Below are 24,682 nucleotides of genomic sequence, written 5' to 3'. Positions count from 1 at the left end.
GACCCAATATGCGTTGTTCCACTAGATGGAAAGCAAACAATGTGATGATTAAAATAAATAAAAAAAATTGATAAATTTAAACTTTGCTCAATTGGCAGTTTCTCAATGGTATGTAATACAATGCTTTAAAGGTAGGTTTTCTTGCAGTACTCCATTTCAGCACCAGAATGTTATCTTTTCTCCAAAGTTACCCTGATGTCTCTCCGTTCTACCCTTCTCACCTTTGCATTTATCTCTATATAAAACTTCCTCCTGAAGACCATTTCTCAGTTTCTATTGCCTTTGAACATTTATTTCTATATATCCTGTTTTTATGTTTCTATCCTATTTCAATATACTATGTTTTTTTATATCCTGCATAAGATTGGTCATCCTTTGTATTCCTCTTCTTTGAAAAACACTCAAAAAATGAGAAAGAAAATATCAAAGGTAATTTTCATATGTTTAATAAGCTAAGAAAGCAAGAAAATGTGATTGAATAAGAAATTAAGTTATTGGTATTATTTTGATGACTACTGAATCATTATTCTTATTGAATCCCCTATCAGCAAGTAATATTTCTAGTGATACTAATTATTATTCAATAACATGTGTTATACAGACCAGAAGAAAACATAGTTCTTTAGTTTCTCAAAGGTTGAAGCATCAGGGGTGGGATGTTGCTGCAAGGTGAGTAAAGAGTATAGAATTTGGGACTGCAGTGGTGGCACTAGAAGTAAGGCTTGCAAGTGCTAGCCTAGGACTAACCGTGGCTTGATCCCCTGGCGTCCCTTATGGTCCCCCTCAAGCCAGGAGCGATTTTCTGAGTGCATAGCCAAGAGTAACCCTTGAGCATCAACAGGTATGGACCAAATACAAAACAAAACAAAGTATAGAATTTAAGTGTTTTATGTTTTAAGAATTTCTACAGATCTTGAGGAATGTGACTTCAGATGAACAAAATCAATATGATCATAAAATATGTTATGTAATACTTTCCAGTGAAAGATTATATATAATATATTTATTAAAAATAAAAAAAGAAAAGAAATGATAAGGCCTCCCAATTCTTACCACAGGCTGTGTTCTTTACACTGAATGTATAGAAAGAGGAGTACAGTAAATGCGCCCCATATACACCTCAACCCAGGCACTTTGCCTGGTCTGTATTGTAAATTGGGGGACAAAAAAAAACCTTTCCAGCCAAAATTGAAGAAATTATTTGCTTTTGTAGAATAAATTGAAGAAAATAAATGAGATCCTTTCATCAACATTATTCTTAACAACACTTTTCACACTCATATTCTAGATTCCAGGGAATCTGCACTAGAAAGACTGAAATATGCCCTCATAATGATGTATTCATATTGTCCTCTCTTAAATTCATATAAAGGGTCTCTGACTGACAATCTCTTTTAGATGTATAAAATATTGTGACCAAGGCATCACCTTAGCATTAGGTCCTGTCACTGATGATGATCATCATAAGGAGTGGCCTCTGGGTGTCCAGGGACTGGTAGAAGGCAATTTTAAACAAAAAGAAACTGAATATTGAAATATTGAGAAATAATCTTTTTAGAATAGGCAGGCTTGAGGATGAAGATCAGGGTCTTTTTTTTTCTCTTTGGATAACAAGCAAGTCTTTTAAATGTCAAGAAAAGGTATCTCCTGCTAATTGCTGAAGAAATAAGTTTAAAATTAGAAAAAGCTATCTAAAATGACATTTCTTTATAGCTGAATGATTCTTTGCTTTCAGCAGTTTTTTTAGTAGCTTATTTGCTTTTACTCAGGCATGTTTCTCAGTATTTGATAACCCTTCCATGTTTATTTGACTATAGCCTATGATAGAAATTATTGCTTTATGATGAATACTGGTGGAACTGAAGTATCCTGTGTCATGAAAGAACAATAGAAAGTCCATAAAACTAAATATTTAGAGCTACCATATCATTATCTCAAAAACTTTATACCATTTTGATTATAATTCAACCAGTGAGAAAAAATCTACATACAGAACAAAAGTACAATTTTAGATATAAACAAATAGAAAAACTTTAGGACTAGGTGATAGAAGTGAAACTCTTCAAGAATTTTTCAACAGGGCTGGAACTGTAGCAGGTAATGTATATTTTTGCACACAGCTGGCCTCCCTCATTTGATCCTATTATGTTCTGCCAGGAAGTAATTTCTGAGCACAGAGCCAGGAGTTACCCTTGAGTGCCACTGGGCATGACTAGAAATAAACAAACAAAATAAGAATAGAAAAAAAAGAAATTTCTGATACTGAATTTTATTTATCTCCTAAACTTTGCTCATCTGAATCAGATGAATGTATCATCATATGGAGGTCAGATGATCTTGATACTGAAACAATCTTATTTTATTCAAATCTTAAGTGTTGTGAAGTAAACACCCCCATTTCAGATTTCACTACGATGATTATTCACTTGCTTTGAGTTAGAAATAATTATCCTTCACCCTTGGATTTTTTTCTTACAGATAATTTGTCTCTTGTGAAGTTGACCTGCTAGAGTTAATTCCATGGAAAGAATAAACAACGTGACTGTATTTGTTTTCTTGGGTCTTTCTCAGAACAAAGAAGTACAAGAAGTATGTTTCTTGGTGTTTTCTTTGTTCTACACAATTATTCTTCTGGGAAACCTCCTTATCATGCTGACAGTTTATGTGGGTAACCTTTACAAGTCTCCTATGTATTTTTTTCTCAGCTATTTGTCATTTGTGGATATTTGTTACTCTTCTGTTACAGCTCCTAAAATGATTGTTGATCTGTTATCCAAGACAAAAACCATTTCCTATGTGGGGTGCATATTGCAAGTCTTTGGGGTACACTTTTTTGGTTGCACAGAGATATTTATTCTCACTGTAATGGCCTATGATCGATATGTGGCCATATGTAAACCCCTGCACTATATGACTATCATGGACCGGGAGAGATGCAATAAAATGTTGTTGGGAACCTGGATAGGTGGTTTTATTCACTCTATTATCCAAGTGGCTTTAGTAGTCCAGTTGCCTTTTTGTGGACCCAATGAGATTGATCACTATTTTTGTGATGTTCACCCTGTGTTAAAAGTGGCATGTACTGACACATATGTAGTTGGAGTTGTTGTCACAGCCAACAGTGGCACTATTGCTCTGGGTAGCTTTGTAATTTTGCTCTTCTCCTACACAGTCATCCTTATCTCCCTGAGAAAGCAGTCAGCAGAAGGTAGACGCAAAGCTCTCTCCACCTGTGGTTCCCACATTGCTGTGGTCATCATCTTTTTTGGTCCTTGTACATTCATGTATATGCGTCCTGATATCACCTTTTCAGAGGATAAGATGGTGGCTGTATTTTACACCATTGTCACACCCATGTTAAATCCTCTCATTTATACACTGAGGAATGCAGAAGTAAAGAATGCAATGAAGAAGCTTTGGAGCAGGAAGGTTTTTTGGGAGGTAACTGGTAAGTAGTTGGAATGTGTTATTTAAACAAAATAAGGCTACATCTATCTTTTTTGTACAAATAACATATTGCACAAATTTTGTACAGTTGCCTGGTTTTGGAGGTGTTGGGCAAATAAATAACCAATTCAACAGAAATAAAATAATTTATTATAATGTTTGTGCTAATTTTAATAGTGATGGTAATATAATGATAATTTCTGAAGCACCTAAATCTTTTAAATCTTTAAGCTCAAATTAAAGGAACAGGGCCCGCAGTGATAGCATAGCCAATATGGTATTTGCCTGGCATGCAGCTGACCTACATTCAATCCCCAGCATCCACCATGGTTCCATGAACCTCCCGGAAGTGATTTCTGAGTACTGAGCCAGGAGTAATATCTGAGAATCCTGGGAACAGCCCCAAAATATAAATAAAATAAATAAATAATAAATATCAAAGAAATCGCCATCAAATTTCCTCTCCTTATTTTACCTTTTGGCTAACATAAAATAATGAGAATCCACAGTGAAATGTTTTATAGTTAACACTAATGTATGAAGGGAATGCAAGGGATATAAGTAAATAAAACATATAATTTATATCTGTAAAGGATGATACCTGTTCTAATTACATATATTCTCATTTTTTCTATTAATTTGGGAGCTGAGAGGAGATATTAGAGGATGGTGCAAACTTTTCTCAGGAGTCCCACTACCACACTACTACTAGTAGGGCCAGAATTTCAATGAAATGACTTGGCATTTGTGGTGCTGCTCAAGAACTGTGGTGTCAAAAATTTTCTGGGTCACCCTAGAGGCTATCAGGGTCTCCAAAATATCACCTAGTAATCCTCAGTGGGCATCCAGAATTGTACTCTGATCTTGGGGAACCAAGAGATTCAAAATTGAACCAGGAATAGCTTGTGCAAAGAATATGTCTTAAGTTATGTACTATCCAGTTCCTACTTTACTATTTTTAAATTAAAAAACATAAGCATGACATACTGTTTTGAACACTATACCTTTTTAGCATAGCTGTTCCCCAGTATCTTTTTTTTCTTATAGTTTTGGCTATATGGGGTCTTTTGTGATTCCAAACAAACTTATTACTGATTATTCTGACTCTTTGAAGAATGTTGTATAATTTGGATAAAAATTGCATTGACTCTATATAGTAGCTTAGGTACAATAATCATTTTGACAGTATTAATTCTTTCAATTTATAAGTATGTAATGTTTTCTATTTTCTAAGATATTCTTCTATTTCTTCAAGTAGTTATATTTTGTAATATAGAACTCTCAATCACCTCTTCTGTTAATTTGACTCCTAGAAACTTGATATTTTAGGCACTATTTTAAATGGGATAGACTCTTTAATCCCTTTTTTCTATGATTTATTATTTGTAGAAAGGAATGCAATCAATTTTTGGGTATTGACTTTGTAGTCAGCCATCTTACTGTTTTGACTTATTTTTAGGAGCTTTTTTTAAAGTAATTTTAGGGTTCATCATGAACAGAAATAAAGACAGACTCTATGACCAATGAGTCAAATTAGAATATCAATGTCAAAGCCACATTTATATAATCAGTTAATTTTTGACAAAGGAGCTGAGAACATGAAATTGAATAAAGATGCCTCTTCCACAAATAGTGTTGGAACAGTTGGATAACCACACTAAGAATAAAAGTGAATCCATATCTCTCATGTTACAATTAAGTGTGTTCAAAGTGGTTCAGTAACCTTGAGATTAGAACAGAACCTATAAAGTCCAATGAGAAATGTAGAACTCAAAGGAGACTTCAATGATATGATGACAATTTAAACATTGTCTGAATAATCAAAACAAATTTGACTTGATCAAACTAAAATCTCTTTTCATAGCAAAAGAAAAATGGACTAAAAGACAGCTGACTAGGAGAAAATATTTGCACACAACACGTCAGATAAAGTGTTAATATTTATTTAGGATATTCAAAGTACTCACAAAAATTAACCAAAAAATCTAAAAATACTATCAAAAAATTGGAAGAGGAAATGAATAGAGCGCTTCCAAAGAAGATCAACAGATGGCCAGCAGGCCCATCAAAAATGCCTACATAACTTATCATTAAGGAAATTCAAATGAAGACCACAATAAGATATCATCTTACACCAGTGAAGTTGGCATATATGAAAAATACTGGAAATTATTTGTGTTGGTGAAAATGTGGTAAAAAAGGAATTTTGATACACTGCTACTAGAAATGTTGTCTAATCCAATTCCTATGTAAAACAATATGGAAACTCAGTAAACTCAGTGTCAAAATGTTATATACTCAGCAATTACTCGCTTACAGAGCAGAAAATCTTTCATTCAAAAGGATATGTGTATACCACTATTCATTATAACATTCAGTACAGTAGCTAAGGTTTCTAATCAACTTAAAATGTTCAGTTGCAGATTACTGGATTGTGAAGTTGTAATTTATACATAAACAATGGAATATGACATAACTATAAAGTATGATGATGCAATTATGCAATTTCTTGCAACCTGAATAGAATTGGAATTTATCATGTTTAGTCAGAAAAAGAAATATAGGATGATGTCACTAATGTGTAATTATTTGTAATAACTACATGAGGAAATACAATGATTAAAATTGTTATTGCCTAGATCACCCTTGGACTCAGAGTATAGTGAGAAGAAGGAAAGAAACATAAACTAGAGGAGGAGAAAGACAGTTAAAAAATAAATGGGGACATGGGCCAGGGGGTTCAGTTACTTTGGTGGTGTTAAGAAAGGACAGAAATTAATATCCAAATAATGGAGTCAACAACACTGAAGTCAAGAGACACAAAGTTTAACAACAAAACTAAAATAGTACTTGCCAAGATGGTATCCTGGAAGGGGTAGATATGGAAGGAAATCTGGAAACATTGATTCATGGAGGGAGGTTAAAACTGGTGATGGAATTGGTGCTCAAAAATGTATAACTAAAATTCATCTATAATAACTTTGTAATGTATGACGTTTTAAATACTTTAAAAATAAACAGGGTTTTTGATTATTTCTCTACCATTTCTTATTTTACCAAAAATCTAATTATTGAAATTACTATAGATGACTGATTATATGTCTATTGCTGTGGAGTGTGTACTTTGGAGCGTATACACAAGTGAGTGTTCACCCAGAATGTTCATATGTGTAGTTCATTGTACTATACATATATGATGTTGTAAGACTTCTCCTTGTCTTCAGACATAGTTCAAAGGTGTAAATGTATGTTTTCATGTGGAAGGTAAAAGTGTGATGGCCAACAGGAGTTTCCTGATTGCTGCTGATATTGACCACTGAGCACAGAGTTAGGAGTAGCTCTCAAGCACCAATGGATGTGACTCAAAATAAAACAAAGCAAAAGTTGTTTGATGTTAGTTTATTCACAGAATCAATAATGAAGTTTAAAAGGCAACATGACTCCCCCATTAAACATTGTAATTAGGAACTAAAATCCTAGAACCACACACATCTGTTTATTGTATTGAATATACATGAATGTACATGCACTGATGCTCTCAGGATCTCCATTTGTTTCAACCAACACTTCACAAAGTAGGTTTTTTTATCTGAAATCATATCTTGGAAAATTTTGATGGGAACACTGATCAGTTTGTATTTTAGGATCTACAAGCCAGAGTTTATGATATAAAATATGATATAAAATATAGATATTTTGAACAATGTTTGGTAATTTTTAGACATTGCCTCAAGTATCATACATTTGAAATTATAGTAACCAGAGGACATTGATTCTTAGATGTAAGACATATGAGTCCATTAAATCTATAGAGTACTAACTTTAAATATATCTCCCCTTCTTTCTGTTGATCAATACAAGTGGGCATAAAATAGTATACTTAAACTCTTTTTCACTGCTGGTGGGAATGCCGTCTGGTGCAACCTTTATGGAAGGTGATATGGAGATTCCTTCACAAACTGAAAATTGAGCTTCCATATGATCCAGCTATACCACTCCTGGGAATATACCCGAGGAACACAAAAATACAATACAAAAATCCCTTCCTTACTCCTATATTCATTGCAGCGCTATTTACAATAGCCAGACTCTGGAAATAACCAAGATGCCCTTTAACAGATGAGTGGCTAAAGAAACTGTGGCACATATACACAATGGAATACTATGCAGCCGTCAGGAGAGATGAAGTCATGAAATTTTCCTATACATGGATGTACATGGAATCTATTATGCTGAGTGAAGTAAGTCAGAGGGAGAGAGAAAGACACAGAATGGTTTCACACATCTATGGGCTTTAAGAAAAATGAAAGACATTTTTAACAGTATCTCAGAGACAAGAGAGATGAGGGCTGGTAGGTGCAGCTCATGACATGAAGCTCATCACATAGAGTGATTGCAGTTGGAGAGATGACTACACTGAAAACTATCATAACGATGTGAATGAATGAGGGAAGTAGAAAGCCTGTCTCGAGTACAGGTATGGGGGGGGTGGGGAGGAGGGAGATCTGGGAAATTGGTGGTGGGAATGTTGCACTGGTGAAGGGGGGTGTTCTTTACATGACTGTAATCATACAACTATAATCATGTTTGTAATCATGGTGTTTAAATAAAGATAATTATTAAAAAATAAAAATAAAAAATAAATTAATGTTATACATTTGATTGCTTTTCTGCAAAACATGTCTTCCTTTATAACTTGTGCTAGTATATTGACAAATATTATATAATAGTAAAGGTCTGAATTCCATAGAAATATAAAAACTGATTAATTCATTACTCTTTCTTATTAAGACATATAATATATGAAGGAGTATCCAAGCTTCTTCCAGAGAGTTTATGAACAGTTTACTTATGAAAGTTCCTCAAAGTTAACCTTGGTAAGGTGTTCATATTGACTCCTCCTAATTTGGGGGGAAAAATCACAAACTACTTAATAAAAACTCAGACTTCCAGTTTCCATGATTGTGAGTTTGGGACACTCAATCTTTTTGTATTTCATGTACAAATGGCTACAATTCACCCTGTCCCCTCTATAGTTTTATAGTTGTAATGTTATAAGATATTGTGGTATTATAACATGTATTGATAAAAATAAATGTCCAAATCATGCTTCAAGTTAATAACTTTATTTCATTGATGATAATAGTAAAAAAAAAAGTAAGGCTTATCTGTTTTTTTAATAATGAATAAAAAAATAAAACAAAACAAAATAAACGTGGGGCCGGTGAGGTGGCACTAGAGGTAAGGTGTCTGCCTTGCAAGCACTAACCAAGGAAGGACTGCGGTTCAATCCCCCAGTGTCCCATATGGTCCCCCAAGCCAGGAGCAATTTCTGAGCACTTAGCCAGGAGTAACCCCTGAGCATCACACTGGTGTGCCCCCCCAAAAAAAAACAAAACAAAATAAATGAACAACCCAACTTACTTTCATCTTCTGCATAATCTTTTTCTAATTTTAGTATAAAACATTCATATGTGGACTGCACCACAACATAGAAAGAGACATGGACATTTCTCTAGGAATCTATGTACAACAGTAAAAATATTGCCATGTGCAGGACACAAAATTTCAGTTCAACAAAGACTATGATGACACTTCTATTTTACATATAAGAAAAATATGCACTCCATGATATATATCTTAAATTACCCTGTTCTGAAATGAAGCCCAGTCAAGCCGTTTTTGTGTTAACTTATACAGACTTATGGAAAAACAATTATGTTTCTTGCATAATCCATGAGTATTAGGATAGCCTGAAAAGAGATAATTTTGATCTTACTGATTCATGTGTAGCATGCTTACCAAGTAAAAAATAAAAATACTGTGACTTTTTTTTTTTTTTTTTGGTACTGGTGGAGTGTTTCACCTTCTTTTTCTCCTTCATCTCCCAAATCGATGATGAGAGCCTCTAGAAGGATTCCACCCATTTTTGGAGTATTAGACTCTTACCCCAGTTTATATATCTTCTCTTTTTCCGGCAAAACCATGCAACTTGAACTAGCTAGTCCTGCCTACAGTTAGAGGGGGAGATAAAGGAGGCATCAAGACCAAACAGGTGCAAGACTAATAGGTAGTGGGTTGGATACAGAGGGGACCACATATTCTAGCCGCCCTGGGGGTGAGGGAAGAGGAAATGTACCTAAAATGTTATTGTCAACAATATGTAAGACACTATGATCAAAATAAAAATTATATTAAAAAAATACTGTGACATACCTTAAATTAAAAAGAACTTTCCAACTTTGTGCATTATCTATTACAAAATACTTAACCACCACCAGTCAATATCAAAGCTAAATTCTGGTTTAATTTTTCCTATTCTTATTTGTTTTTTGATACTAGTTATTTTCCATCGTTGGTATCTACTAAGATCCCATTTATTACACAAAATACACACACTGGGGCTTCTTTGAAGACAAAAACAATTTTTGAAATTTATGTCCACCTACCACATATTTATAAAAATATATTCCAAATATTAAAACTTTGGATGTCTGAGAATCAAAGAGACAATAATTCAGCAAGTAAGGACAATCAAATTCTCATTAGGGACTACTGTGAAGAGGCTGGAGATTTGATTTTATCACTTATATGTGAAAATCTAACATGTTCTCCTTTTGGCCTATCTTCCCTGGTATAACTCTTGAATCCAGAGATTCCTTTAACACACACAACTCTAAGGAGTTTTGGCATTACTTTATTTTATTGCAATGTTAACTCAAATAAAAGTAAATAGAAGTGATTATGAGAATTTTTTTTATGAATTAAAAGAATACCTCCTGGAGCCAGAGAGGTGGCACTAGAGGTAAGGTGTCTGCCTTGCAAGTGCTAGCCAAGGAAGGACAGCGGTTAGATCCCCCAGTGTCCCATATGGTCCTCCCAAGCCAGGGGCAATTTCTGAGTGCTTAGTCAGTCATAACCCCTGAGCATCAAATGGGTGTGGCCCAAAAAAAAACAAATAAAGAGAAAGAAAGAAAGAAAGAAAGAAAGAAAGAAAGAAAGAAAGAAAGAAAGAAAGAAAGAAAGAAAGAAAGAAAGAAAGAAAGAAAGAAAGAAAGAAAGAAAGAAAGAAAGAAAGAAAGAAAGAAAGAAAGAAAGAAAGAAAGAAAGAAAGAAAGAAAGAAAGAAAGAAAGAAAGAAAGAGAAAGAAAGAAAGAAAGAAAGAGAGAGAGAGAGAGAAAGAAAGAAAGAAAGAAAGAAAGAAAGAAAGAAAGAAAGAAAGAAAGAAAGAAAGAAAGAAAGAAAGAAAGAAAGAAAGAGAGAGAGAGAGAGAGAGAGAGAAAGAAAGAAAGAAAGAAAGAAAGAAAGAAAGAAAGAAAGAAAGAAAGAAAGAAAGAAAGAAAGAAAGAAAGAAAGAAAGAAAGAAAGAAAGAAAGAAAGAAAGAAAGAAAGAAAGAAAGAAAGAAAGAAGGAAGGAAGGAAGGAAGGAAGGAAGGAAGGAAGGAAGGAAGGAAGAAAGAAAGAAAGAAAGAAAGAAAGAAAGAAAGAAAGAAAGAAAGAAAGAAAGAAAGAAAGAAAGAAAGAAAGAAAGAAAGGAAGAAAGAAAGAAAGAAAGAAAGAAAGAAAGAAAGAAAGAAAGAAAGAAAGAAAGAAAGAAAGAAAGAGAAAAGAATAAATCCATATATAAATTATACTCCAAAAGTCCATGTCTCATTTAAATTTGAGTTCCTTCTTTTTCTAATATTTATTCACTATATTATGATGGACTACTTAAGGTGAGAGAAAAAGTTAAATATTGAAAAGATCCTCATAATATATTTATACACTGAACAGTGAGTGTTAACACAATGTAACTCAGCAATAAAATCTCTAACTGTGTGCATATCAGGACTCAGGGTTTTTCAGAGTGAAAGATATTTTAATAGTGTGCATTTATATTGAATATCTAGATTCATACTTTATAATGCCAATATAATTTTTAAATATGTTTAATATTCAGTTTGAAATTTTAATTTTCTAAAGTTTGGCAAGAAATGTAGTGTCTTAGTATAAAACTGTAATCTAAACTGTATTTAGATTTCATATTTGGACTTTTTATGTTCATGTTCTGAATTAAGAAATATCTGAAAACCTTTGATTCTATCATAGATGAAACAGAGATGACAACAAGATGGCCTTAATGCAGATATATCCATTTCTTATATATATATATATTGCTGAAACTAAATATGTAGATTTTTACTGTTGCTCTAAATGGAAACAGTAGCTTAACAGTTTTACCCAGAAATGTATTCCTTCTATCAACTATCTATAGTCTGTGACACAGAAGAATTTCAGCCATGAAAAAACTATTAAGACTGATTTAATCATTTAAAACATATAATGTAAGTAGAATGATTACACTGCATTATTCTAGGCGCATGATTTATTCATTTATATAGATAAATTGCACTACTTGATTTGTGCATTACTTTATTTTACAGCAACTTAAGTACAAAAAGAAAAATTAAAATAAAATCATAGAATTCCTTGTGACCTCTTATCAGTAAGAGCTTTCTCACTTAGAATACCTGTTTCAAAGAGAATATTACATCTGACAAACAACACATTATTTACAATATTCCATGATGTAAGGATAACAGGATCATACAACTGGTTATAGAAAACAGAATGTTCAGGATGTTGGACAAAAAATTGTAGAATTTCAGAGCCCAATGGAAACACAAATGATCTAATCCATTCTGTAAACAGTCTTCTAAAAGTAAAGGAGCAAGGAACAGGAGAGAGGAAGAAAAGCAAAATAGAAGAAACAGGACTGAGTAGCAATGTCTTTTCAAGGTTTTGGGACATAGTATTATATAGTATTAACTCACACCCTTATAACTGTCATATTTGTTGACACAAACAGTTCTGTGGTGGCAGTAAAGTCCAGCAAAGAGAACAAACACAGGCTTCATTTCCCTTCCAAAAATTTGTCCCGACACCACACTCTCTTCATGGCATTTTTCATGTCTGTGTTTCTCAATGTGTAGATGAGGGGGTTGAACATGGGGGCAATCATGGTGTAAAATAGAGCAAACACTTTGTCATTACCAACAGAATTCCCCATGGGGACATAGGTGAAAATGAGGGGCAAGAAAAACATGAACACCACAGTGATATGTGATCCACAGGTGGAGAGAGCTTTGCGGCAGCCCTGAGAGGAGTGAGCCCTCAGGCTGGACAGGATGATAATATAAGAAATGACTAAGGCAATGAAGGTCAGAATGGACAACACCCCTGTAGTGGTGATGACCACAATAACTAGCAGGTGGGTATCAGTGCAGGCCAGCTTCAACAAGGGGAATACATCACAAAAGTAGTGATCTATCTGATTGGGACCACAGAAGGGAAGCTCAATTATAATCAGTACATGTAAGATGGAGTGAATAAACCCTCCAATAATAGAAACCATTAAAAGGATATAGCATACATGTCTGCTCATGAGGTACATATAGTGAAGAGGTCTACAAATGGCTGCATAACGATCATAAGCCATGGCCACCAATATAAAGATTTCTGTGGCACCAAAGAAATGAGCATAAAACATCTGGGCCATGCAGCTATTGTATGAGATGGTCTTCTGCTGGCCCAATAAGTCTGTGATCAGTTTGGGGGCTACTGTGGAGGTGAAGCAGACATCCATGAAAGACAAGTAACTGAGGAAAAAGTACATAGGCTGCTCACCAAGTCGACTTCCTCTAATGGTAAAAAGAATGAGCAGATTTCCAGAGAGAATTGCAATATAGCAAAGTGAGAATAGCACAAAACAAGTGAACTTGGCATCCTCATCACTAAAAAGCCCCAGGAGGATAAATTCAGTGACGTTTTCATGTTTCATTGCTTCTGTTAGTTTGATCACTGAGAGGATGATATCAATATTCTTGAATCAATCAGCTTTCCAAAGTATAGATTGTTTTAAAATCATTCATTTATCCAATAACTATCTTTTTTATGAAAATAAAAATTAAAAATTGGTTTTAATATACAGTATTAGGGGCCAGTATAGTGTATTTGTCTTGTCCACTCGACCCAGTTTCATTCCTTGGCATTACATATGGTTCTCCTTGCAGCACCAATAGTTACCTTGTACATTGTTTAGTATGAACCTATAATAAATAACAAACACACATATATGCATATGAGTGTGTGCATAGGACTATACAGATATACATATACTTAAACACACAGCAACAATTCATGTTTGTAGACACATAAGAAGAATATCTTTACTAAAACTTGCATACAGTCACAGTAATTATAACACAAATAATTATTAACATTATGATAAAACCAATGATTCACACTTACCAGAAACAACAAAATGAGTGTTTAACAGATAAAATACATTTTTCTTGTCATTTTCAAATGCTCTTTCAAAACTGTGTAGACACACAGTATGTATATGGCAGCATTAAGTTTTCATCAAGGGCATTAAAATTTTATTCCTCAATTTTTCTCAGTGAATCTGTGTTAAATTTCTTAAATTTTGCAATGTCATTGATTTCAATGAGTTTATACTTGTAGCTATTGGACTTTTGAATGATAATTTACAGTGTCTTAAGACCGTTTCACAAACTTTAAATGGCAGAAAAAGTTTTCCATTGCATGATCTCTTCCATTGACAACTTCTTAGAATTCAATATTTTATGGTCTATTCTCTACTCTACACTGGGATTTTTCAGCACATCTGTCACACTTGGCCACACTTTTTCTTCAAGGACAGTACCTTTGGAGAAACAAAATGTATTCAGAGATTCTTTTTTATTTAGTCCACTTCATCATCATTTTTCTTATATGAAAACAAAATTTTTTCCAGGTTCATTGTATGCTCTGGAGTCCAGTACTGGTATCTTAGTTAAGAACAAAATATTTCTTTGGTGCAAAATTTTGTGCCAGGTCTCAGACTCACACTGTCTGTGTACAAGATTAGTAAACACAAAGTACATTTTCACTAAAAAATTATTTATCCATATTTAACATTGTCAATCTATTAGAAAGAATTTTAAGAAAAAATTGATCATTGATTTATACTCCATGAAAGCATAAAATTGTTGTACAAACATACACATTTTTCATACAAAAATATGTATCTAACTAATAATTTAGTGAGCTCTTGAGTTGTTAATATTCAAATATTTTATACCCTGAGTTAATATCTTTTGGTCCTATTTCTTGAAAAATTCTAAAAGGATAATTCTCACGTGAAAGTTCAATCTCAATGGCTCTAAGCTGGGAATTGACTTTTTTTCATCAAAGAAGTTCTGTTATTGTTATATTTAAGATATAATTGCCACCTTTATGTAAAAGTGTAAAAAAATAAAACGACTGAAGCAAGTCAAAACATTTGGAATATTTATGGTTAAAGAATATTAGGATTAAAGGATGCTAATTCTTGCCAAAGTGGTCCTTATATTCAATAATAAGAGATGTAATAAAATCTGAAAAGCTTATTCTGTTAGGTATCAATAACATTTATATTTTGGCAATTTTTTAAATTTATTTTTATTTTTTATTTATTATTATTATTATTATTATTATTATTATTATTTTGATTTTGGGGCCACATGCGGCAGCACTCAGGTGTTACTCCTGGCTTTCTTATCAGAAATCACCACTGGCAGGCATAAGAGACTATATGGGACTCTGGGATTCAAACCACCATTGGTCCTGGGTCGGCCATTGCAAGGCAAATGCCCTATCACCGTGCTATTTCTCTGGCCCAAATTTAGGCAAATTTTAAATACTAATAACCAAGAGTAAACATACATTTCTTATTTGAAATTTGTTGTAAATTAGTATCAATAAAAGACATTGGTAAAAATAAATTATTGATAGTTAATTCTTGATAGTCAAAATTATTGATATTTTTAAATTGAAATTTTAAATTAGTAAAAAAAATAAGGGTATATTGACAACTCTGGACTGCATCTACCATTGGGAAAACAAATATGATCTTATGGCACAAAGTATAGCCCTTCTGGGGAAAATAAATACATCATATGTAACAAAGGTATAATCAAAGTAATTGAAAGACAAGTAAATATATGAATATATTATATTTTATTATACTTATATATAAACTAGACATAAATATAAATGTTGGCTTCACTAGGTCTACCCTTAATGAATAGCATGACTTTTTAAGCAGAAATTGTATTGTTATAAAAGTAAAATATAACTTTCATGTAAAAATATAACCTACAAAAAAGCCATATAATTTCTATGAATATGCACATGCTTATAAAAGATGACACAATATAAAGAAAAATCAGAAAATAAAGAAAATCTGAAATATAAAGAAATATATAAAAAATAAAGAAAATCAGAAATAAATTTAATATATAAAAATTTCTCTTATGAATTTACTTTGTATTTGGCTTACCGAGGCTTGATAACCGGCACCCTATAAGTTCTCCTAACCACTTCCAGGAGTGACTTCAGAGCTTATAGCCTGGACAACATCATGAGCACTTACTGGAGTGACCTGGAAACCAAAATAAAATAAAAACAAAACAAATAAAATATCTAACAAAAAAAGAAAGGTTAAAATTTACAAGATTATAGTGTTATGCATATTTTTAATTCTTTATTAAAATGAGTAAATTTTAGAAGACTGTATTTATAGATCGCTTAATAAATCATTTTTATAAATGGTTATACAATATATATTGCATAATGAATAATATTCAGGAAAGCAAAATAAAAGCAAAAACCATACTGAAATTCAGTACAATTTTAGAGGTGTTTATTTTTCCTGTGAGTTAAATTATGTTCTTAGTTACTTTAATAAATAAACCATATATATATATATATATATTCAATAGTAGTAAATGCAATAATCTTTAACAAAAATAAATGAACATATGACTACACAGATATAATACTCCTAATCTCCCATGAGAAGTTGTTTCCTATCAAGAAAAAGGTTACAGCAGCAACAGCTACAGCTCTTTATTATTTTTATATATATTTTTGGGTGGCCACAGCAGTAATGCTCAGGGGTTACTCCTGGCTATGTGCCCAGAAATCGTTCCTGGCTTGGTGGATCATAGGGGACAGCGGGGATCAAACGAGGTTGGTCCTGGGTCAGCTACTTGCAAGGCAAACGCCCTACAGCTGCGCTATAGCTCAGGTCCCACATCTCTTTATTTTTGTTTCTTTTGTTTGGGGGCCACAACTGGCAGTTCTTGGGGCTTACCTCTGGCTCTGTGCTCAGGAATAATTCCTAGTGGCATTTGGTGGGACCACTTCAGGTACCAGGGATTAAACCCAGGTCAATTGCTTATAAGACAAGCATCCTGACCACTGTACATTCTCTTAAGCCTACACCATCCAGGCTTTATTACAACATTAGAAACTAACAAACTCACAACATTAGAAACTGTACCAAACCTTTGTTTTACTGCTAGGATTTAGCCTCCACGATGATCTGATCAATATAACTACCAAGGAATCATGTTTATAGTTATTTTTTTACATGGTTTCTTGGTTCTGCTGTATTAGCATTGGTTCTTATTAAATTGTTAAAATAATAACTATAAGAAACTGAAAATAATAAACTGCTAACAGACATTAATAAATAATCTGATACAGCTATTCCATATAGGTCAACTTCTCATGTTACTTACTAACCTGGCACCATCTCTCCGAGTTTCTTATACTCTGAAATCACTGTCTCTGCTTCAACAAGTTAATTAAGAAAACATACTATGAACAGAATCACATAGGGTATATTCAAGGCACTAAAACTGACTCTGCCTCAAGAAAAGCTAAAAACATTATGGGAGAGGTAAACTAAAAATTTTACCAGCAGCATAAACATTAAGACTGCTAGAAACCATGCAACCTCAATAATAATAGTAATAAAATATTAAAAACATTATAGAGAAACCCCTGTGCCCACTATCACCACCCAATACACACACATATACACAACAGAAACCTTAATCTAATATTCTATATCATCTTGTTTCTCTCGATTTTATTTCCATAAAGATTATTAGGTATTTTAATGATTAAATTCAACTAAAAATACAAAACTATTAGGGTAGGTTAAATTGATTTGTCATCTTTTAGATCAGGAACTGAAACATAGTTAAATCTAGTACCCACAAGAAATTATTTTCCCCACCACATTAAAGAACCATTGACTAGAAAAATATGATCCTTATATTCAAAGTCAGTTGACAGTTTTGTCAGCTCCTTTAAAGAAATGATTACATGTATAATCTATTTTTTAGAAAAGTTATTCATGATCTAATCTGAACTCTGTTATCACTAATACATTTTCATTCTATTCTACCACACTTATATTAAGTGTCAGAAATTACTGAAAATATTTTGGAGTATGTAAAACTACTCCTGGTACTGGGAGTTCTGTATAATTCTCATGAAACAAGAAATAGGAAGAGAATACAGACAATTCTATGTCTATATAAAAAGATAACTATATAAACTACTCTATCATGTGAAAATAAAAAAAAGGATGAAGTGGTGAACATGGAATAGGAACAAACTCACGTAATTGGCATCAGTTCATTGCAATCAATATATGAGGGAATATTCTTGTTTTCTTTAATTCATAAAAATAATAAAGATTCTAGTCTAACTCAAAATAATAAATTGACCTAGTGAGGGAAAACAATAAAAAGGCTACAGTTTCTATCTTTTGTATTATATTTAAAATATAAATATTATAACATAACTTGGCATAATTTAATTTGTTAATATATCCCAGAACTGCAAGGAAAATGTTAAATGCACCTCATTCTTTTCTATATTCTTCACTTCAATGTAACAGAAAGTAGCAGAGACTGATGCTTAAATGCAAGAGGTTGAAGGATCCCACAGAAAATGAATTAAAGAAGCCTTGTGGAATATTTAAAGGTACTGGAGGGACCAAGATGCAATTTTAATGACAATCCCTTTGGTAATTCTTGGGCAAAAATAAAATCAGATGACTTAAATACAAAATCTGCTTTGGCTTTTCAAGTGTGTTTTTAAATGGAGTGTGTGTGTGTGTGTGTGTGTGTGTGTGTGTGTGTGTGTGTACATATGCAGGAGCATGTTTTTTATAGGTTATATTAAATAAATGATGTTAATGTAAGTTTCATAAACCAAGTGTAAGTTTTATGACCTATGCAAAGAATAAATTTTAATATACCCATTGTATGTATCTGCTTTAATTACCAAAATTAATTTTTATTCTTAGTGAATTTTCCAGCTTTTCTTGGAAAAATTAAGGTAAAATTAAGTGTTTAAATCTATACGAATTTTTTTCTTCTCATAGTGTCTTTCCTACTATTGGGAACTAAGGGGAATAAACTAGGCAAAATTGGCCAAAATGTAACTATCACAACATCCTAGCCCTGTTTTACCAGTCCATGTAAACTCAATAAGATCTCATATAAACTCAATGAGAAGTGTTTACCTAATGTCCTTAGTCAAAAGAATATAAAAGAATAAAGGTTTCTTCTAGAATTCTGTATAAGGAAATTCATCCCATAACCTGGTAATTTCCCTGTCTTCTTTCCCAATCCTTGCCCTTCTCAAAAAATCTTTTCTGAATTTTAGTTTTAACTCTTTGAATGCCAGAACCTTAGAGCCTTGGTTCCTTAAAACACAATTATTTCTAAAGAATTAGTATCCTTTTTAATAGTCTTCTTTTTTTCTTTTTGTTTTGTTGCAGACAGATGATCTGTGGGGAGCAAGAGGAGCAAATTAAGACTTTTTAGGAACATTTTTTAAAGGATTGGATAGCCCTGAAGTAGTGCAAAGGTATTCCTTTGAAATGCAAATACTGAGCTCTTTGCAGATGGAAAAAGTAAGCCAGAGGCAGAAACTGAGGCACCACTCACAAAAGGACTGACCCCTCACAAACAAGGAAGCTTCAGGAGAATTTAAATAACATGATAAGAATATGAAAGGATCATCTAGATTCTAAAGTTTTATCCCAGTGACAAAAGAGATGAAGTTGTTTGCAGGCAGAGAACTACTGGCCTTGGCCATTTGCAAGAAGCCAATTTTGTACAAAAAAATTGGTTGGGCTCACTATCCATCCTGGATCTGGACCTGAGATGTGGACATTCCATATTTTACCCCTCTCTGGGAAGTATTTTTTTTCCTTGAGCATATATCCTTTTTTTTTTTTCTCCTCTCCACATTTCTCTAAGTAAATTTCTTTGAGTAATGTTAGTTTACTGCACTATTTAGCCTTCTGAAATGATTTTCTGAGAGGGAAGACAATGTTCCTAGAAAACCTGAGCAGAGATTAGGACAGATATTTCTTTTTCTGCACAAAGTAAGTCTTTGCTCCAGCTGAGTCCCCATGGCTCTCCAATAACTCAGGCCATGGGGACAAGTTTTGTGCATGTATGCCAAGTGAACTTCAGATGCAACTTGTCAGTTGCCACAAATATCTATGCTAAGTGCTTGTAGATGACTATATTAGTTCTAAACCTCCCAGGCATTTTCCTCCGGTCCAAAGGCAAGTCAAGCAGACAGGTGGAAGCACTATTTTCTCAAGCCTAGCTCCCTCATTCCCCCCTTCACCAAGTCACCTGTAATAATACTAGGTCAGTATCAAGGAATCTTGACTCTCAACATTATCCAGTAGCTACCAGGCAACCCCCCCCTTTGTCCGGTGAGAGTCAGCTTTCCCACCTACAATATTTTCTGTCTGTGTGTTTTTTTATTTTATTTTATTTTATTTGGGTTTTTGGCCACACCCAACAGCACTTAGGAGTTACTCCTGGCTCTGCATTCAGAAATCATTCCTTGCAGGTTCAGGGGATCAGATGGGATGCTGGAGAGCAAACCTAATTTGGACCAGAGTCCATCATGGGTTGGCAGCATGCAAGGCAAGTGCCCTATTGCTATGCTATCACTTTGGCCCCTGTCTCTGTTTTGTAAATGTTAAGTGTGCTCTGGTCTTCTCAATAAGCAATTGGTGAAATCAGTGTAATTTTTTCTTATCTCGTGTTAATTAATTTCAACTTCATTCTGGTATCCATAATAGCAATAACTAAAACAGTCATTAGAAAGTGCATCTGATAATTATGGTAAAAGCTGTAAAATATATTTTAACTTGGTGCCCCTAATAACCCCATTTATTTTAGCATTAATATGATGCCAGGGATTAAATTTGGATTGACTGCCTGCAATTCATTATAATGACCATTTAATGTGTTCAGGTTCCATCCTAGTGTGGAGTCCTAGGTTCTGAACAGAGGGAAGCCATTTTGTAAAGGCCACATGTCAGGTTTCTCTGGTTCTGAACAAGGAGGGACGCCATTTTGTAAGGAATACATGGTGTAAGCCACATGCTAGGTTTTCTCAAGCCTATTTCCATTAACATTGCTCAAGCTACCTGCACATACTAGGTAGAAAACCCCTGGCAATAGCCACTCATTTTAAAGATCATCAAAAAGTTTAGAAACTCCCTATATCCCTTCCCTATACAATCCTGCTCATGACCTTAGGCGTGGCTCATCTCCTTTTAGTGATGACCCTGACCAGTCAGTTTGGGGGCAGCTGGTAGATGAATTAAAGTTTTGTTCAGCTTAGTTGTGTGGTCTCGTCCTTTTCTTAAGGGTCCGAGAAAGCCCACCGCCTCAAATAAAGACCACAAATCTTCAGATAATGCAACAGTAATGCAGATTTCTTGATTCCAGCTAGCTGGAGCAACCGAATCTGTCATGCAGACTGATACAGGAGGCCCCAGGGAACAAAGGGACGTACTTTTTATAGACTAGCAGGGTCCTGAGGGGAGGGTCAATGTGGAAAACAGGGCTTGTGGTATGCACCAATCACTTGTCTAAGTTTAAACCCAGTGTCCAATCAGACAGTCAGCTGTCTGACTACAGCTTTACCAGAAATTCAACTTAACATACATTTATGTTATGACTATCTAACATTTCTCCTTATTCTACTTCAACATTTGACTTTGGACCCTAATTGATGAGTCTACTTACTAAATATACATCAGCAGCAAGTTTGAACTAGTATTTGCAGCCAAGCCAAAAGAATTCTAAAATCACAGCCACATAAGGAAACATAGTCAGAATGACTAATGCCCAAAGACACAGAAATGAAGGACCAAAGAAAATTTCTTAATAGAAAGCTTGCCACTATGCAAGGAACTGGGAAGGCACCACCACTATGACAATAATAGAGAGAAGTGGTCAGTGTGGACAAGGACTAGGTTCTAAAAGAAAGTAAAGTGATATGCAGGATTCCCTTTGAGTAACAGTATTGTAAACCAAAATGTCTAAAGGGGGAATAAAAACGTGTCTATCCCAGTTAGACTATGGGGCAAGAGAAAATCTGGGGATATGTGTGATGGAAGGTGAACACCAATGAAGGGTTTTGTGTTTTGTGCTCCAAAGTTGTACCCCTAAAACTTAATCATCAGTAATTATTTAATTCATGGGAATCCAGTAAAGTATTTTTAAGTAGGGTGAAATAATGCCACAGAGTTCTTTTTTGTTTGTTTGTTTGTTTTTGGTTTTTGAGTCACACCCACCTATACCCAGAAATCATTCCTTGCAGGCTCAGGGAACCATATGGGATGCTAGAATTTGAACCACCTTCTGTCCTGCATCATCTGCAATTGCCCTACCACTGTGCTAGCTCTTTAGGCCCATACAGTCAGAGTTCTAATATATGCCTCTAATTCACTGATGATTACTTATTCTTTCTGTATAGATTTCTGTGAATGAAGTTGCCTCTTCCACTCTTTCACCCCCTCATGTTGCTAATTACAAGCCATAAATACATACCAAATAAAAATGATATGTGAAACATTAAACACTATTATTTTAAAATAATAAATTTTTGCATAAGAAATTGCAAATTTTTCTCCATATCCCTCCATATTACATTAATTTGAGTCAAAATTCATGTTTAAGAAAGCTCATTTATGAGGTCGGAGAGATAGCATGGAGGTAGGGCATTTGCCTTGCATGCAGAAGGACTGTGGTTCAAATCCCAGCATCCCGTATGGTCACTTGAGCCTAACAGGAGCACCTTGTGAGCGTAGAGCCAGGAGTAGCTCCTGAGCACTGCCAGGTGTGACCCAAAAACCAGAATAAAAAATAAAAAATAAAAAAAGAAAGCTCATTTTTAATGATCTCTGCTCTTCTATTGAAAAAATGTTCACTGTGAAAAAGTAAAAAGTGCATATTAATTTGATATGAATATATGTTGAAAGATGTTTTTTATTAAAACATAAAAATTAATGAAACGCATAAACATTTAAATAAATAAATGAATTAAAACACTCATAAGTGTTTAAAAATACTGAGGATATAAGTGAAGTCATGTTACTAAATATTGTTTAAAAATACTTGTAATGAATATTTCTAAGAATATTAGAAGATACATATGAATAAATAGACAAATAAATAAATTCTATGTTTAAGACAAGTCATGTCAGGCATCTCATAATATTTCTAGCAGGATTTATGAAATGCACATCTGAACATGAATATCTTCATAAATTATTTTAAAAGAGCCAGAAAAATAATACAGCAGGTTTGGCACTTGTCTAACATGAAACTAATCTTATTTCAATCTCTATCATTCTATATGGTTCCCAGCACACTCCAGGAGTGATTCTTGAATGCAGAATTAAAATTAACCCCCTACAAAGTGCCAGATACTTCCAAAAACAGACAAAATCATTTACCTAGAAATTTTATATTCAAGACATTTTTAATGATACTCTTGTAAATTGAGTTTAAATTGTTTTCACCCATAAGCTATTATATTATAAAGCTATACAGAATTTTTTAAATACGTAAGATAAAACAAAATATATTCACTATTATGTATTTATATATTTAAAATATATTATTTGGATTATATATTGTTTTACCATAAGTCTCACAAGTAGCTTTGTGAATTAACAATTCACAATTAACAAACAATGTTTTGCTTAATAACAATGTGGATCTAGAAAAATTTCCCTTTCAGGATGAAGTACAACTTTAGACTTCTAGTTTAATGTTCTTTATTGTCACTTGAAAAAAAAAATCTCTTCCCATAATTAAGTTTTCTTCTGATTTATTCTTATATATTATTGAAGTTGCATAAATTTCTTTGGTGTATCATTTCTTCCAGAAAAGCATTGTACATTATTTTGTTTATAATTTGTTTTCTTTTCTCTTGTTTGGGTCATACTCATCTGTGCTCAAGGCCCACTGCTAGCTCTGAGCTAAAGTATCAGTCCTGGCAGTGAGTACGCAGTGGACCATATTCCGTGCTGGGGATCAAACTAGGAATCAACCTTACACAATGCATTTAACCAGTTGGCTCTACTATCTCTCTAACCCCTCTTGCTAGTACTTTAATGTGGCTTCCTCTTATTTATTTTTTTTTATTTAAACACCTTAATTACATACATGATTGTGTTTGGGTTTCAGTCATGTAAAGAACACCACCCATCACCAGTGCAACATTCCCATCACCAATGTCCCAAGTCTCCCTCCTCCCCACCCGACCCCCGCCTGTACTCTAGACAGGCTCTCCATTTTCCTCATACATTCTCGTTATTAGGACAGTTCAAAATGTAGTTATTTCCCTAACTAAACTCATCACTATTTGTGGTGAGCTTCCTGAGGTGAGCTGGAACTTTCAGCTCTTTTCTCTTTTGTGTCTGAAAGAGGAAGTTTGTCTGAGTGAAAAAAATATGAGGATAAATGATAATGTCTTAAATAAAATTAATTGCTTATTTACTTATTTATTTATTTATTTTTAATTTTGGATCACACCCAGCAGTGCTCAGGTATTACTCCTGGCTCTACCTCAGAAATCGCCCCTGGCAGGCTCAGGGGACCAAATGGGATGCTGGGACACTAACCACTATCATTCTGCATGCAAGGCAAATGCTTTACCTCCATGCTATCTCTTCGGCCCCTAATTGCTTATTTAATAAAAGTTGGGCTAAGAAATATTTTTCTTTCACTCAGTGGAGAAGAATATGTTGATGAAAACCAAGAAGACAAAGAATAATGAGTTTATGGTTTATAATCTTCCAATATAAATGGTTCTATTCTATAGATAGAATTTCACAACAATAATGAAGTTGCTTACTCATAATATTTGCAAGATTATAAAATTCATGCCTATATTTTCATTCTAGCTACAGAAAACTTGACAAAGGATACCACAGAAACTCTTTAAAAAATCTGTTCAATGATATTTGCATTGATAGAATGTATCTATGGGAGCATACAAATTAAATTCAATGAAT

The 24,682-nt window shown here is 33.6% G+C and overlaps 2 protein-coding genes and 1 non-coding gene across 3 annotated transcripts; 2 read left to right on the top strand and 1 right to left on the bottom strand.

The window, feature by feature from the left end:
* The first annotated feature begins 1,036 nt into the window (after positions 1-1,036).
* Positions 1,037-1,168, top strand: LOC126019397 (small nucleolar RNA SNORA51). The gene has a single exon (XR_007499118.1). It is a non-coding gene; the product is annotated as a small nucleolar RNA SNORA51 (small nucleolar RNA).
* A 1,352-nt stretch (positions 1,169-2,520) lies between these two features.
* Positions 2,521-3,456, top strand: LOC126017758 (olfactory receptor 4S2). Its single transcript, XM_049779812.1, has one exon. The coding sequence runs from the start codon at positions 2,521-2,523 to the stop codon at positions 3,454-3,456; it is 936 nt and encodes a 311-aa protein (XP_049635769.1).
* An 8,884-nt stretch (positions 3,457-12,340) lies between these two features.
* On the bottom strand, positions 12,341-13,267 carry LOC126017801 (olfactory receptor 4P4-like). The gene has a single exon (XM_049779855.1). It carries the CDS (start codon positions 13,265-13,267, stop codon positions 12,341-12,343), a length of 927 nt encoding a protein of 308 aa, XP_049635812.1.
* Positions 13,268-24,682: the final 11,415 nt, after the last annotated feature.

The sequence above is a fragment of the Suncus etruscus genome, chromosome 9 (genome assembly GCF_024139225.1).
Source record: "Suncus etruscus isolate mSunEtr1 chromosome 9, mSunEtr1.pri.cur, whole genome shotgun sequence".
NCBI classification, from domain to species: Eukaryota; Metazoa; Chordata; class Mammalia; order Eulipotyphla; family Soricidae; genus Suncus; species Suncus etruscus.
Note: the sequence above shows the minus strand (reverse complement) of the source record. Positions and strands in the feature narration are given on the sequence as shown.